General features: G+C 36.3%; 2 protein-coding genes across 2 annotated transcripts in view; both read right to left on the bottom strand.

The window, feature by feature from the left end:
• The window catches only part of bub1ba (BUB1 mitotic checkpoint serine/threonine kinase Ba), a 41,478-nt gene extending 28,321 nt beyond the window's left edge, over positions 1-13,157 (bottom strand). Inside the window, exons 1-4 of the mRNA XM_056247183.1 lie at positions 13,020-13,157; positions 12,731-12,814; positions 10,423-10,595; positions 7,334-7,434 (exon numbers count right to left, since the gene is read on the bottom strand). Coding sequence (XP_056103158.1) covers positions 7,334-7,434; positions 10,423-10,595; positions 12,731-12,795 — 339 coding nt within the window. The 5' untranslated portion in view covers positions 12,796-12,814; positions 13,020-13,157. The remainder of the gene's footprint in view (positions 1-7,333; positions 7,435-10,422; positions 10,596-12,730; positions 12,815-13,019) is intronic.
• Positions 13,158-14,624: 1,467 nt separating this feature from the next.
• Positions 14,625-15,632, bottom strand: LOC130082304 (apolipoprotein B-100-like). The gene has a single exon (XM_056247158.1). The coding sequence runs from the start codon at positions 15,579-15,581 to the stop codon at positions 14,625-14,627; it is 957 nt and encodes a 318-aa protein (XP_056103133.1). The 5' UTR covers positions 15,582-15,632.
• Between the last annotated feature and the right edge of the window lie 89 nt (positions 15,633-15,721).

The raw sequence follows: 15,721 nt of genomic DNA, 5'->3' as shown, positions 1-15,721 counted from the left end.
CTTTTATGATAGACGGATGCACTTTTATCATGGACGGATGCACTTTTATCATGGACAGATGCACTTTTATCATGGACAGATGCACTTTTATGATAGACGGATGCACTTTTATGATGGACAAATGCACTTTTATGATGGACAGATGCACTTTTATGATGGACAAATGCACTTTTATGATGGACAGATGCACTTTTATGATAGACGGATGCACTTTTATGATGGACAAATGCACTTTTATGATGGACAGATGCACTTTTATCTTGGACAGATGCACTTTTATCATGGACAGATGCACTTTTATCATGGACAGATGCACTTTTATCTTGGGCAGATGCACTTTTATCATGGACAGATGCACTTTTATCATGGACAGATGCACTTTTATGATGGACAGATGCACTTTTATGATGGACAGATGCACTTTTATCTTGGACAGATTCACTTTTATCATGGACAGATGCACTTTTATCATGGACAGATGCACTTTCATCATGGACAGATGCACTTTTATCATGGATAGATGCACTTTTATCTTGGACAGATGCACTTTTATCATGGACAGATGCACTTTTATCATGGACAGATGCACTTTTATCATGGACAGATGCACTTTTATGATGGACAGATGCACTTTTATGATGGACAGATGCACTTTTATGATGGACAGATGCACTTTTATGATGGACAGATGCACTTTTATGATGGACAGATGCACTTTTATCTTGGACAGATGCACTTTTATCATGGACAGATGCACTTTTATCATGGACAGATGCACTTTTATCATGGACAGATGCACTTTTATGATGGACAGATGCACTTTTATGATGGACAGATGCACTTTTATGATGGACAGATGCACTTTTATGATGGACAGATGCACTTTTATCATGGACAGATGCACTTTCATCATGGACAGATGCACTTTTATCATGGATAGATGCACTTTTATCTTGGACAGATGCACTTTTATCATGGACAGATGCACTTTTATCATGGACAGATGCACTTTTATCATGGACAGATGCACTTTTATCATGGACAGATGCACTTTTATCATGGACAGATGCACTTTTATGATGGACAGATGCACTTTTATGATGGACAGATGCACTTTTATGATGGACAGATGCACTTTTATGATGGACAGATGCACTTTTATCTTGGACAGATGCACTTTTATCATGGACAGATGCACTTTTATCATGGACAGATGCACTTTTATCATGGACAGATGCACTTTTATGATGGACAGATGCACTTTTATGATGGACAGATGCACTTTTATGATGGACAGATGCACTTTTATGATGGACAGATGCACTTTTATCTTGGACAGATTCACTTTTATCATGGACAGATGCACTTTTATCATGGACAGATGCACTTTCATCATGGACAGATGCACTTTTATCATGGATAGATGCACTTTTATGATGGATAGATGCACTTTTATGATGGATAGATGCACTTTCATCATGGACAGATGCACTTTCATCATGGACAGATGCACTTTTATGATGGACAGATGCACTTTTATGATGGATATATGCACTTTTATGATGGACAGATGCACTTTTATGATGGACAGATGCACTTTTATCATGGATAGATGCACTTTAATCAGGGATAGATGCACTTTTATGATGGACAGATGCACTTTTATGATGGATAGATGCACTTTTATGATGGATAGATGCACTTTTATGTTGGACAGATGCAGAGCCGGACAGTAACGGAGTACATTTACTTGAGTACAGTACTTAAGTACAATTTTGAGGGATCTGTACTTTACTCGAGTATCATTTTTGGGGAGTACTCATGACTTTACTCAAGTACATTTGAGAGGCAAATATTGTACTCTTTACTCATACATTACATTTCTATCCATAACCGTGAGTACCCGAGTAAAAAAAAAAAAAGTTACAAAAAGAAAAATCTCGGAAACCCTCATTTCCAGTGATTGGATTGTGCAGGCGCCACTGATTGGGACAGCCTATCAGCAATCACTTTCAGCTTTCCGCCAAAGTCAACTCCATGGTCAGATTTTATATTACACATTAATGTAAGCCAAGCATTTGGTTTGATGTTCTTGAGTATGTGGTGTGTTTAACACAGTCAGGTTCAATTGTGGCAGTGGCGTAGCCACGAGGGATTTCTGATTTCTTAACCCTTTGATGCACAACATGGGTCTAAATAGACCCGACTGAGTTTTAATTTTTTATATCTTTGCAAGAAATTAATTTAATCATTCAGTATTCCAGGTATTCCTCAATTAACTCGTTTTAGATCATTACAAATCCTTATTTAAATTTTTCCTTTCTTACTTTTCGAATAAAAATCGTTTTTGTTTCACTACCCTTCTAATGCGCAACATGGGTCTAAAAAGACCCGTATTCATGTTTCTTTGCTGAATATTTGAAAGAAATGTATTTTATCATTTATTAATCCAGGTATTCATTAAATATCTTGTTTTTGATTTCCACAAATCATTATTTTTATTTTTCCTTTCTTACTTTATAAACAAACACGTTTTTTGTATTTCTACATCAATTTTACACACATGGGGCAAAAATGACCCATATAGGAACCTTTGATATTTATAAATAGTATAAATATATTTACTGCAGAAAACTATTCACCTGCCACACATTTCACAATTCAACACGGCTGTTTTTGTATATTTCATGCATGTAAGTTTTATTTAATACATTTTTTGTCACAGAAAATATTTGATATTTTGTGAAAGACATCTAGATATAGCCTAATATTTGAACGTTTAGGCTAAGGTTACCTTGACCTTGAAATCCATTACTAGTGCAAAAGAGAAACATGTCCAACACTATTAGCTAGCTTGCGGTCGACATATTTTATTTTATCTAATAGCTAGGTCAACAAAATAAAAGTTGCAATAGAAAGTTATACAAGTATATATTGGCGCTGTTGGGGAGAAACCTTACCTGGGCAGTACCTCCATATTAATTTTTATAAATGGTCATAAATCAATGCTATCGGTCACATAAGCCGTCGTGTGGTGCACTATGGCTGCTGTCGCATCATCCGGGTGGATGCTGCACATTGGTGGTGTGGAGATCCCCCTACAGTTGCACTACACTACAGTTCAATTTCAGTGTTATCGGTTATATGCGTGTTATACATGACAAAGTGGCCAATAAACATATTTCAAGTGTTACAGTAAATGTGTTGATCTAAACAACTGTGACAATGGTTATTTTAACAAAAAGTTTTCTTTATTCTTTTGTTTTATCACGCTTGCATAGATGGGTCATTTTAGACCCATGTGTGTAAACTTGATGTATTTACACAAAACCTAGGAAATATTAAAATATGAATTTGTGATAATTGAAAACAAGATATTTTGAATATTCATAAATCATGAAATTTATAGATCAAGAAATATAAAATGGTCAAATAAAGTGATTTCAAAAGGTGAAACAAAAAAAATGCAGAGCCATGCATGAAATAACATAGGAAATGAATACGGGTCTTTTTAGACCCATGTTGTGCATTAGAGGGGGTATCCATAGCTTGCGCATCAAAGGGTTAAAAAAAAAACTTTAGGAGGCAAAATATATTTTGACTGATTATGTGAATTACACTGCGCAAACCAAAGTAGGGTACTACCCAGCGAATGAAGAAGGGTTGGCGCTCAGTCTCCACAGTAAATAAAATATTAATTTTTTTATTTTTTTTATTTTTCGGGTTTGCATTTATGAGGAAAAAACAATGTTATGGACGTGTTCTCCGTTACGGACGTGAGCGCTCTGAAAGTGGCATAAAAAATGCTTTAAAACTTTCACAGAGATATCAAACAGAAAACACAAAACCTTTCTTTAACCTGAATTTCGTTTTGCATTAATTGTATCTTAATTTTATTCAATGTTTCATCAACCAATTGCCTGGGTTTAATAAATAAGAAGTAAATAGCAGACGATAGATAAGAAACGGAGGCGCCGGCCTGTGAACTGGATCTCGTCTCATAAATGAACCGAAACTCAGTGTATAAGGTAGCCTACTTGCCTCTCACAGACATGTCTACTTTTAAACAGAAAAAATCAAAACGAAAGAAGACAGACTACAGACTGCTCTCTGCTTATGTAATCCGCATGAAATGTGCATTTCTCTCTGGCGCGTTCACTGCTGAAGATCGCGAGTCAGCATCGTCAACTTCATCTAGCCGACACTAACAAAGAAAACACTTGTTTATTAACAAGTGTTTATTAATAAACAATTAAAATATCTCCTTGCTATATTTTACATATTCATAATCATTCCTTTTGCCGGTTCTTTGTGACAGATTTTAGGTGCTTTATTGGCAGCGCCACCCTTACATGTGGTGTGTGTGTGTGTTGTCCCCGCATTTAAAGATGGGACCCCCCAAAAATTTTATTAAATTAAATAAAGCAACATGGTAAAAAGATAAAAATGACTTGATTTTACTTTCAATTCCTTTTACATTCTCCAAGGTATTAACATTAACATTTTTCATAACTCCATGTAGGACGTTTGTGTGCATAAATGTAAGCACTGTGGCAGTAGATTACTAATGCAATATTTAGAAAATCTACTCTTGTACTCTTGATACTCAAGTACTTTTAAAAACAAGTACTTTAGTACTTTACTTAAGTAGACATCTGAATGTAGTACTTTTACTTGTACTTGAGTAAAATTTAACATGGAGTATCTGTACTTTTACTCAAGTAACACTATAGATCACAAAATACTCTTGGATCGACTACAAAACTACACTGGTGTTCAGGGACAGGCATTAAGCTGGTTCAGATCGTACTTATCGGACCGTTACCATTTTGTCTGTTTAAATGGGGAAAAATCGAAGATAACGTCAGTAGACTATGGAGTGCCGCAAGGATCGGTGTTAGGCCCTCTGCTATTCTCAATATATATGCTGCCACTTGGTAATATTATAAGAAAACATGGAATTAATTTCCACTGCTATGCTGATGACACTCAATTATATATTTCATCACGACCAGATGAAAACACTAACTTATCTAAATTGACAGAATGTCTTAAAGATATAAAATGCTGGATGACGTGTAATTTCCTGCTATTAAATCCAGATAAAACGGAGGTATTACTTATTGGTCCAAAAAACTCACTTTCATTGTCTTTCGAAAATCATATTTCATATGTTACAAGAACTGCCTTTTTCCACCTTAGAAACATTGCTAAATTACGTAACATGCTATCTGTTTCTGATGCAGAAAAGTTAGTTCATGCACTCATGACCTCGAGACTAGATTACTGTAATGCTTTATTAGCTGGTTGTCCTGCATCCTCAATAAACAAGCTACAGTTAGTGCAAAATGCAGCCGCTAGAGTTCTTACTAGGTCAAGAAAATATGATCATATAACACCGATTTTATCATCTCTGCACTGGTTACCTATTAAGTTCCGTATCAATTACAAAATACTACTACTGACCTATAAAGCCCTAAATGGTTTAGCTCCTGTGTATTTAATGGACCTTCTATCACCCTACAATCCATCGCGTTCTTTAAGATCCCTAATTTCGAGGCTTCTGGTCATTCCTAGGATATCTAAGTCCACTAAAGGAGGGAGGGCGTTCTCACATTAGCTCCTAAACTCTGGAATAGCCTTCCTGATACTGTTCGTGGCTCAGACTCGCTCTCCCAGTTCAAAACTAGATTAAAGACGCATCTCTTCAGCCAAGCATTCACATAATGCTTACCTTTTATACCACTGTTGAATCAGATCGAATGCATTAATATTATGAACAGCAGCTACGCTAATTATTTCCCATCTGCTTTTCTGCTGTTATCTCGGGACGCTAGTCGAGGTAAATAGCGTTCGTCAGCTCCAGTTTGTATCCAGCCTCTCACGGAGACTTCAGACGCTCCAACACCTGCGATGAGACGACTCGACGCCTGTGAAGAGACGACTCAACGCCGGCGAAATGTTATGCCCTAAATTAATACATGATGATTAACTAACTATATTCTTCTATGTACATTTCTGAAATGCACTTTCTGTAAAGCTGCTTTGAAACAATATGTATTGTGAAAAGCGCTATACAAATAAATTTGAATTGAATTGAATTAACAAAGCTCTGTACTCTGTCCGCCTCTGGACAGATGCACTTTTATCATGGACAGATGCACTTTTATCATGGATAGATGCACTTTTATCATGGATAGATGCTTTTATCATGGATAGATGCTTTTATCATGGATAGATGCACTTTTATCATGGATAGATGCACTTTTATCATGGATAGATGCTTTTATCATGGATAGATGCTTTTATCATGGATAGATGCACTTTTATCATGGACAGATGCACTTTTATCATGGACAGATGCACTTTTATCATGGACAGATGCACTTTAATCATGGACAGATGCACTTTTATCATGGACAGATGCACTTTTATCATGGACAGATGCACTTTTATCAGGAATAGATGCACTTTCATCATGGACAGATGCACTTTTATCAGGAATAGATGCACTTTCATCATGGACAGATGCACTTTCATCATGGATAGATGCACTTTTATGATGGATAGATGCACTTTTATGATAGACGGAAGCACTTTTATGATGGACAGATGCACTTTTATCATGGACAGATGCACTTTTATCATGGATAGATGCACTTTTATCATGGATAGATGCACTTTCATCATGGACAGATGCACTTTTATCATGGACAGATGCACTTTAATCAGGGATAGATGCACTTTAATCATGGACAGATGCACTTTTATCATGGACAGATGCACTTTTATCAGGAATAGATGCACTTTCATCATGGACAGATGCACTTTCATCATGGATAGATGCACTTTTATGATGGATAGATGCACTTTTATGATAGACGGAAGCACTTTTATGATGGACAGATGCACTTTTATCATGGACAGATGCACTTTTATCATGGATAGATGCACTTTTATCATGGATAGATGCACTTTTATCATGGATAGATGCACTTTCATCAGGAATAGATGCACTTTCATCATGGATAGATGCACTTTTATGATGGATAGATGCACTTTTATGTACTTCAAAAAATATACAGCCATTCACTGCCATTTTAAAGACTGGAAGAGCCAGAATTTTTTTTTAAATAAAACTCAGATTGAATTCGTCTGGAAGAAGAATGTCATATACACCTAGGATGACTTGAGGGAGAGTAAATCAAGGTCTAATTTTTACTTTTGGGTGAACTATCCCTTTAAAGGGATCCTTCACCCGAAACTTCAAGTTCATTTATCATTTACTGTCCCTCATATCTTTGCGTCATATTGAGTATTAGGCATGCTGTACCTGTTGCGGAGCTGTGCTGATTCTCTGCTGAATGAGCCTCTGCTTCTGCTCGATCTGAAGCTGCAGTTCCTGCTTTATCTTGTTGATGTGCGAGGACTTTTCTGCACAGTTAAAAATGTAAAATCAAATTAAAATGCTATATGGTCTAATCAAGGCTTATTATAGTTAACTAAAACCATAAAAGACACGTGTTCCTTGAAATTAAATAAACATTCATTAACTGAAATTAAATGTATATATAATTATATAAAAAAATCTTTCAGCTAATTGCTAAAGCAACATTTATCATTGTCATTTATTTCTTTTTAATATAAAACCATATAGACAAATTTAAAACACACACACACGCACTAGTGTGAACTAGCATGCGTGCGTGCTCTGTGTGTGTTTTTGTGAGGGATATACTCGATAATGTCAGATTGCATATCATTAAAAAAACAATTACGATATACAGTATATTGCACACCCCTAATTGTTATATATTGTATTGACAACTCAATTAAATACTTACCATCGTATATTCTTTAATATTGGACGTTTTTAAATAAACACTGGGCTCTTTTAGGGCCGGACGATATGATGATATATATAACATTGATATAAGTGATCACATGGATTTAGACCTATATTGTATTTATATAAAGCGTTCAAAGGCAAATTTGCTTTATGTTTTTCCCCGGCGTGGAAATTAGGCTCATAAATGTCAGGAAACACGATTCCTGCCGCATGTCGATATCCACAATCACTGGATCTCTGGTAAGTTGTAAGAAACACTATATCGAGTCCAACCTCTGGTTTAAACTGATGATCGTTCGTTTTACTCGCATTTTCACAGTTTCTCCAGTCATTTATCAGCTCTTCTGACACTCAGTCCAGCTGAGGGAGTGTGTTCCCACGGGAAAGTGACATACAGTGGTGTGAAAAAGTGTTTGCCCCCTTTGTAAATATGATCAGAGATGGCTGTAAAAAATAAATCTGCATTGTTAATCCTTTTGATATTTTATTTAAAAAATTTGAAAAAATCTAACCTTTCATTGAAGTAAAATAATTGAAAGTTGGGGGGAAATCACATTATGAAATAAATGTTTTTCTCCAAAACACGTTGGGAACAATTATTTGCCCCCTTTTATTAAATACTTTTTGCAACCTCCTTTTTCCAAGATACCAGCTCTGAGTCTTCTCCTATAATGCCTGATGAGTTTGGAGAACTCAACTCAGATGAAACAAAAAAATTAGCTTTTTTGGCAGCAAACACTTAAGATGGGTTAGGTTCATACAGGTATAAAAAGTACCCCATGTGTAGAATGAAATACTCTGCTGTATCTTTAATGTTGTGGGCCTAATTTTCTGCCAGAGGTCCTGGACATCTTGTTCAGATATATGGCATCATGGATTCGTTCAAATACCAACAGATAAAAAATCAAAACCTGACAGCCTCTGCTAGAAATCTTATAATGGGCCGTGGTTGGATCTTCCAACAGGACAGTGATCCAAAAACAAGCATCAAAATCAAAACAAAAATGTGTCACTGAGCACAAAACCAAGCATCTGCAATGGCCATCCCAGTCCCTGACCTGAACCCATAGAAAATGAGTGGGCTGAACTGAAGAGAAGAAGCATCAACATGGATCTGGGAATCTGAAGGATCTGGAGAGATTCTGTATGCAGGAATGGTCTCTGATCTCTTGTCAGGTGTTCTCCAAACTCATCAGGCATTATAGGAGAAGACTCAGAGCTGGTATCTTGGAAAAAGGAGGTTGCAAAAAGTATTTAATAAAAGGGGGCAAATAATTGTTCCCAACGTGTTTTGGAGAAAAACATTTATTTCATAATGTGATTTCCCCCCAACTTTCAATTCTTTTACTTCAATGAAAGGTTAGATTTTTTCAAATTTTTTAAATAAAATATCAAAAGGATTAACAATGCAGATTTATTTTTTACAGCCATCTCTGATCATATTTACAAAGGGGGCAAACACTTTTTCACACCACTGTAAATGCATATCCTCTTTTCGACTTCAGATGCAGCGAATGGGTTTAGTTAAAAAATGTCTGATTCCACACTTGATTAACCCTTTCACATGTAAGTTTAAAATATTCTAACTGACCCCCCAGCGTGAGTTTTTCAAGGCGACCGTTATTTAGAACTTGTCACTTTAATGTTTCCATGGTGACGCGTCATTGCTTGTCACCTGACACAGCGCAATCACAATACAGCGCTGAATGAATGATGATCTGCTTTTATGTCATTTTTCCTTTTTTATTAAAAATATTCACAAATGTATTAGCAATAGCACGAAACACTGATATTCCGATTGTCAAATATGTGCAAGTGGATGGGTTTTGTTGTTTAAACATCTTTATAACGATCGCGTTAGTTAAGCTGTATGCACAATGGGTGGCGCCATTTTAGTTTGTTTTACAGTTCAGAGAATCGGATTTACAATGCGTCAATTCCTCCACTTCTCACGGAATACATGAAAGTAAGTGGCCGGTGAACTAGGAGAAGAATAGGGTCAAATGTAAAGCTACTTACACAATGTGTATCTGATATGAATAAAACGTGTCGTCTTATTATAATGGAAAGGATTATTATTGCCGCTTCCATAGACATCAGTATGTATTTTACAAACTCAAAATCATTGTTGTGCTAGTACTTATTTGTATTTAAATGTCTGAAACCTAAAATAAACATTATGTGGTTGAAAACACTGAATAGTTGTGATATATGACAGCACTGAGTGCGTCCGTCTCTGGCTCAGCGCCAGCCAACGCGCGAGAGCACGTTTGAATTTAGCAGTTGATCACGTGATGCACCGACCGTTCTAATCACACCGGTGTTATCGTACGCTCCAGGGACCAGCCAAGACTGATCACACCGGTGTTATCGTACGCTCCAGGGACCCGCCAAGACTGATCACACCGGTGTGATCGTACGCTCCAGGGACCAGCCAAGACTGATCACACCGGTGTGATCGTACGCTCCAGGGACCAGCCAAGACTGATCACACCGGTGTGATCGTACGCGTGAAAGGGTTAAAGGCTGCCTCAAACACACCTAACATCAGACATGCTGTATAACACACGTACCACTCAAAGCCCTGTAGTAGCGCTGCGCACGAAGCTCTTCCAAGCTGAACTCCTCGTCTCCCTGATACACCTGATCTTTGCAGTACATGATCTGCACGTGATCCTCCTGCTGGGAAACCAGTTCTTCTGGAGTCTGAATCCTCTGGGACGGGAGCGCAGTCTCCACCGGAGCGCTGTAACGTAAAGTCGCATGATTACACGAGTTCAAATAAAACAGTCACAGACCAATATATGGGATGAACTACCGGTACTAGTTACAGTCCAACTAAAAATAAAATGTTCTAAGAACATTTAGCTAACATTCCCATTAAGTTATAAAAACGTTTTTTTTTAGGGATTTTCTTTTTAACGTTATTTTCTTGGTTATGCAAACGTTAAAGTCCCCCTGTGGTGAAAATCCAGCTTTTAAATGTTGTTTATGTGTCTATGTGGTGTGTGTTTAATATGCTTTAAGACACACCGTGTGTAAGTTCATAAGTCGACAGCATTGCTGAGTATTTTCTACTTAAAACTGCAGTGAACCAAAGACAGTCTCAAAAACACGGTTTGAAATCGCTGGTGTTTCTGACGTCACAAACGACCTTGTAACCAATCAGATCAACGTGTGATCGTCAACCAGTGGATCTCTGAGCTGAGTGAGTGAGTGGAGGCGGGGCTCATTTGCATATTCATAGAACCGTGCATACTAAATGAGGCAAGGGTGTCGAGTTACATTCAAGATATTTTAAGGCATGAAGAATTTCTTTCAAGGAAAAACCGTTTAAATATGTAATTTTGGCGATCAAAGATGAGTTTAAAGTAATAGAATTGTTAAATACAGGGGGACTTTAAAGGAACATTCCATTTAACATTTTGCAAAGTGCTACATTTGAATTAGAGGTCGACCGATCGATTGGTTTTGCCGATTAATCGGCACCGATAACTGGAAGAAGCAAAATAAAAATAATAAAATAATTTGTTTTGACACGCTGCACAAAGCGTGACACTTCAGATGTGGATTTAAAACGGAGAATGAAACGGTATAATATACAGTACACTACCGTATGTGTTTTTATCATTATAAAGTTATTAATTTGTTGACTAGATGCTGCACTAGCAGAGAAAGAACAGCAGTATGTCTGCCGTCGAGGCTGAGAGGACGCTAACAATCAATACCTCAAAAACAAAACACACGCAAGTCCGACCCAAATGTTTATGTCACGATTGTTAGTAGTAGTATTATCTATTTTCATTAGTTTATATTCAGCTGGTCACTTTAATGCATTTGTTATGCAGCGAAGTGGCATATATAACGCTAGTGACATGAGAAAGCAATGTGTAGTGAGATGCTGCCGACTGAAACCCAGAAACAAATCATGCATTCGATTTCAGTTCTTTTTTTTTTTATCGTCACTAACATATTTTGATTAGATAATCATCAAGTGTTCTAAAATAAAAGCAAATAAAGTGTGAGAGTATACATGATACAAAATATATATGTGTATAATTTCAATTCTCTATTTTTAAAGGTGGCGATTTTTTTACATTTTACTATAAGAGTCCACTTGTAACATTAACTTTGGTTAATAAACGTAGTGTTAATTTGTTGATTTCAATATTCACTAGTACATTTTAACATTTTAAAGTCCTGTCTTAGTTAATGCACTACGATCAAACATTAATGATCAATCTATAAACATTGTTTAAACAATAATATTTTTTATATTTAAAAAGTTAGTTTTCATTCAGTATCCATTTTAACTGTCGGTCATTGATCGGTTATCGGCGTGGGCCAATCTAGTTATTGCTATCTTATCGGTAAAATCTACTATCGTCGACCTCTATTTTAAAAGTTATTTGAACATTCTGAAACAAGTAGTAATATTTTTTTATTTTTAAATAGAAGAAAGTTTAACAAAAACATTAACAATGTATAAATAAGCCCTTTTTATTTATATGCAAAAAAAAACACACAAAAAAAAAAAAAACAATGCTGTTGTATATTAAAATGTTATTTGTTAATAGGGGAATATAAATTAGGAGAAATGAACAGAATTATTGAGATATAATATAAAAAACACATGATTAAAATATATTAATATAAACTTATTCTTACGTTTGGTTACGGCAGGTTAAGTTAGATTACAACGTTACAAATGTAGACTACACTACAATGAGCCGTGTGTGTGTGTGTGTGTGTGTGTGTGTGTGTGTGTGTGTGTGTGTGTGTGTGTGTGTGTGTGTATGACAACGACCCAAAACAAAACAACACACATTAAAACCCACTCACAATAAAAACTACAAATGGATTAGCTAGCACATTGCTTACCTCCAAATGTGAGGCGAAAGTTCATCCATCTTCACGCGTTTTGATTGTTCAAACCCTAAAGCCATCTATCCTGTGCGATGTTTCCTGTGATTTAATAATTTAAAGGTTATTTGTAATCAAAATACTAAAATTATTATGCATATAACACGAGTAGCATGGGTTACTAATCATGACAGCTGGCCTCTACAGCGACAGCTAACTTAACGTTACTAGTAATCATTTTCAAATCAACAAAACATTATATTTGCGAGCCGTATACATTTAGAAGTTGTAAAAATCATGACTGTACCTCCGAAAATCATCAACTATTCCTGTTTCAGCGAAGTTTGCTAGCATAAAATACTGACAGCAGTGGTGTTTTCTGTTGTGCATTCGAGGTTCAATTTCAAATGTTACCACGTGACTGTGACGTACGAACTGACGTTCCTCGGCTCGACGTCACATAATACGTACTTGGGAATTTACCATTTATTTTCTCGCGGTATATATCCGTATATTTGATTTTATAAACTATTTATAAACAATATGTCATTTTTTTATAAAAACGTAAAGGCAAAAGGCAACTCCTTTATCTTTTCTTGTTTTCTACGCAAGCCTGTGCATACATACTGCCCTCTTCTGTTTTGCAGGGAAATCAGGAGTTAAATCCATCTACCGTACTTGGTTAAACACTGATTATGTTAATATAACGTTTTTAACGAATTCAAACGTAATTTAATTTAGTGATAACAGTATGTGACAGTCACACAGAGATAAAATACGTTCATCCCAGCAGTTTATGTTTTAATTCTATTGAGATAATTCATTGATAGACCGATTTTTGTATTACGTCATAAATATTTAAATAAATGACGTTGCAAAAACAAAAAAAAACAAAAAACCGTTGGACATACAGGGCGCTCTGTTTCCATGGCCGTTCAGGTGAGGAGAATTAATTGTTCTTGAATAAGATAATTTAAAGAGCACTGGTTTAATAATTGTTAGCCCTACTATATCATCTAGTCAAGGAAGTATTGTTGTTTTTCGGTTCACACGTAGGCTATTTGCATCATGTTCTTTAAATGCAGGAGTTATTACATTTTCATATAAAAACTACAAAAGAAAAACCGTTTAACTTGGAATATAACTAGGAATATTAATAACTAACTTTTGCCAAAAGTCATTTGATCCTTTTTTTTATTTTGCAAAGGTAAAATTATATTAAATAAATGAACATCAATTAAATAAACAATGAACATCACAAAATGTACAATTTTAAATTGTCAATGAAGTAGAACAATAAGAAGAGTCGAGTCTATATTTATAGTTAAATTATCCATTTATTACAGTGTTTAAATGGGACAAAGAATATTTCAGGGTTTCAATCACTAGACAACCATGTTTACATCTTTGTGCTTGAGAGTGACTTTTTATAGCTATTCTGGATCTGTTCATGTCAGTGATTATGAGGCCTGAGGTGAGCAAGCATACAGTAAATAAAGCCCAATGATTAGGTTAAATAGCAAAATAGAGATTTCCTCCGGTGAGTATTCAACAAAAATCAATGTTAATCGAGCAGGCCAGTTCCAGTTAAACTTATTTCACCCTGATACTCCAGAAGTGTAGATGGAGATGTGAGATTAGAAGAGAACCAATACACACTCTTTGGGACGGGTACATCACTATACTCTGCTGATATTTCTGTACTTGAATTGAACCAACGGGAGGAAATCTCTATTTTGCTATTTAACCTATCCAATGAAAGAATACTTCCTCTTACTCTATCTCTTACATCAAAATCACTATGACTTGGCTGTGTCAAGAATATGTCTACAGCAGTCAAGAGGGTTCTTAGGGAACAAGTTCAACTTTACCAAGAGCAGTGTAGTTTATTGCAACGTCAGTGGTGTAATAGCTATGTATAATCAATTTCTAGCAAAGAATACATACGTTCAAGATCTCCCTCCAAGGTCAGCTGGTCACTAATGTCAAACCCAAACTTGGAATATTCAAAATCAATGTTCCCATTTCCAGTAGTCTTCAGATTGGATTTCAGACCATTAGCGTTCACATAGATGTTAGCTTGATTATCCATTTTTCCATTAAGATCAATAGCACCTGTGAATGTAGAATCTGTGGTTACTTGGGTTGCAGACTCAATGGAGATGTAGGAAAGAGTTGCATCCAGCTTTAATGTATTCTCAGCATCTCCATGTCCAGCAGCCTCCGAATCCTGACGATCAAAAGTGTACTTGATCTTTAAGTTTGATGTTGCCTTTGGATGGACCTTGGTGTCCGCAGAAAGTTGATGAGTGGCATCAATAGTGAAGCTTGTCAGATTAATCTTAGCAACTGTGTCCACAGACAATACAGCCTCATAGATGTCTTCCAGGGTCAAGGTACTCCCGTGATAACCGCCAATGTGGGCATTCTCCAAAGACAAACAAGAGGCCAGTTTCAATCCACTTTTTGTGGTCAGGCCAGTGGTTCCATTAAGCTTGGCCTTCAATCCCTGAAACACGGAGGCAGTTGTGGCACTTACACACATCCAGTAATCCTTCGGATAAATCCCTGCATTAGCATTGAGGTTAAGAATAGAGGACTTGAAAGACACCTCAGAGACTAAGTTACCCAATGAAGGAACAATGAGACCCAAATCAATAATAGGAGCAAACCAGCTCGTCTGGTAGACAAGTTTGGCACTTAGATCAACAGGCTGGTCATTTGTGGTAAAGTCATACCATAGGCCAGTATTATCATTCAAGTTCAGCTCTCTAGTTGCTGGAATCTTGAAAATGGCTGGCACAAACATTTCTGCAGCATTTAAGTACCCAAAGCTGGCCAAACTATTCACAACAGCGTAAATACCCATCTCAGCTTTGTTGTTGCTGGCTGTGTGAAGTTATGGCTGTAGTTGTAATTGTTTAAAGACCCACTCCGATGAAAATAATGTTTTTCTAGGTGTTAACATGTTCTTGTGGCATTTTTCTGATGTTAGAGGACATATCTTGA

Source organism: Rhinichthys klamathensis, unplaced genomic scaffold (assembly GCF_029890125.1).
Source record: "Rhinichthys klamathensis goyatoka isolate OS25496 unplaced genomic scaffold, OSU_Roscu_1.1 h1tg000043l_1, whole genome shotgun sequence".
NCBI lineage: Eukaryota > Metazoa > Chordata > Actinopteri > Cypriniformes > Leuciscidae > Rhinichthys > Rhinichthys klamathensis.
Note: the sequence above shows the minus strand (reverse complement) of the source record. Positions and strands in the feature narration are given on the sequence as shown.